The sequence below is a fragment of the Eurypyga helias genome, unplaced genomic scaffold (assembly GCF_000690775.1).
Source record: "Eurypyga helias isolate BGI_N326 unplaced genomic scaffold, ASM69077v1 scaffold16468, whole genome shotgun sequence".
Classification (NCBI taxonomy): domain Eukaryota; kingdom Metazoa; phylum Chordata; class Aves; order Eurypygiformes; family Eurypygidae; genus Eurypyga; species Eurypyga helias.
Window position 1 is genome coordinate 1 of NW_010266410.1, and position 545 is coordinate 545.

Here is a 545-nt window from a genome sequence, read left to right on the forward strand (position 1 = left end):
AGGTGCAGGACCTGGCACTTGGCCTAATATGATAACTAATATGATCTCAGCTTGGGGCACAGTGTTAGTTGCCATCTGACTTTTCAGCTAGTCTGAATCCATATTGCATGAAGCATTGACATTCTCCTGCATCATTTTTTGGCCAAAATCTCATAGGTATAGATTGGCAGGGACGACCGCTATAGATTGGCTGGTACGCCCGCTGCGTCTAGGCTCCTACGTCCCCTCCAGTCATTCCACGAACAAGCCGCCGCATTTCAATACTTCCATTGCCAACCTGGTTATCCTGCGAGGAAAAGATGTGCACAGTGTGGACTTGGGTAAGAGGGAAAAACACAGTACCACAGTGATTCTTGTTTCATGTCTCCCTGTTTTCTTTGCAACCGCCTCTGGTGAAAGTAAAACAACCTCAAGGCCATGTATTTGACTGTTAAGGTCAGTATTCCCTCTAGAAACATTTTAATGTCCAGGCCCATGTTGTCTAATTGCTTAGGGCTCTTGTATTTACAACCGACTTCTCTGTTTCCTGAAGCACTGCAGGGAAA

At 45.9% G+C, this 545-nt stretch overlaps 1 protein-coding gene across 1 annotated transcript in view; it reads left to right on the forward strand.

Annotated features, from left to right (window-relative positions):
* Positions 1–156: 156 nt before the first annotated feature.
* The window catches only part of LOC104513646 (tubulin delta chain-like), a gene marked incomplete at its 5' end in the record, with an annotated part of 2,614 nt that continues 2,225 nt past the window's right edge, over positions 157–545 (forward strand). Inside the window, one exon of the mRNA XM_010157077.1 lies at positions 157–320. Coding sequence (XP_010155379.1) covers positions 157–320 — 164 coding nt within the window. The remainder of the gene's footprint in view (positions 321–545) is intronic.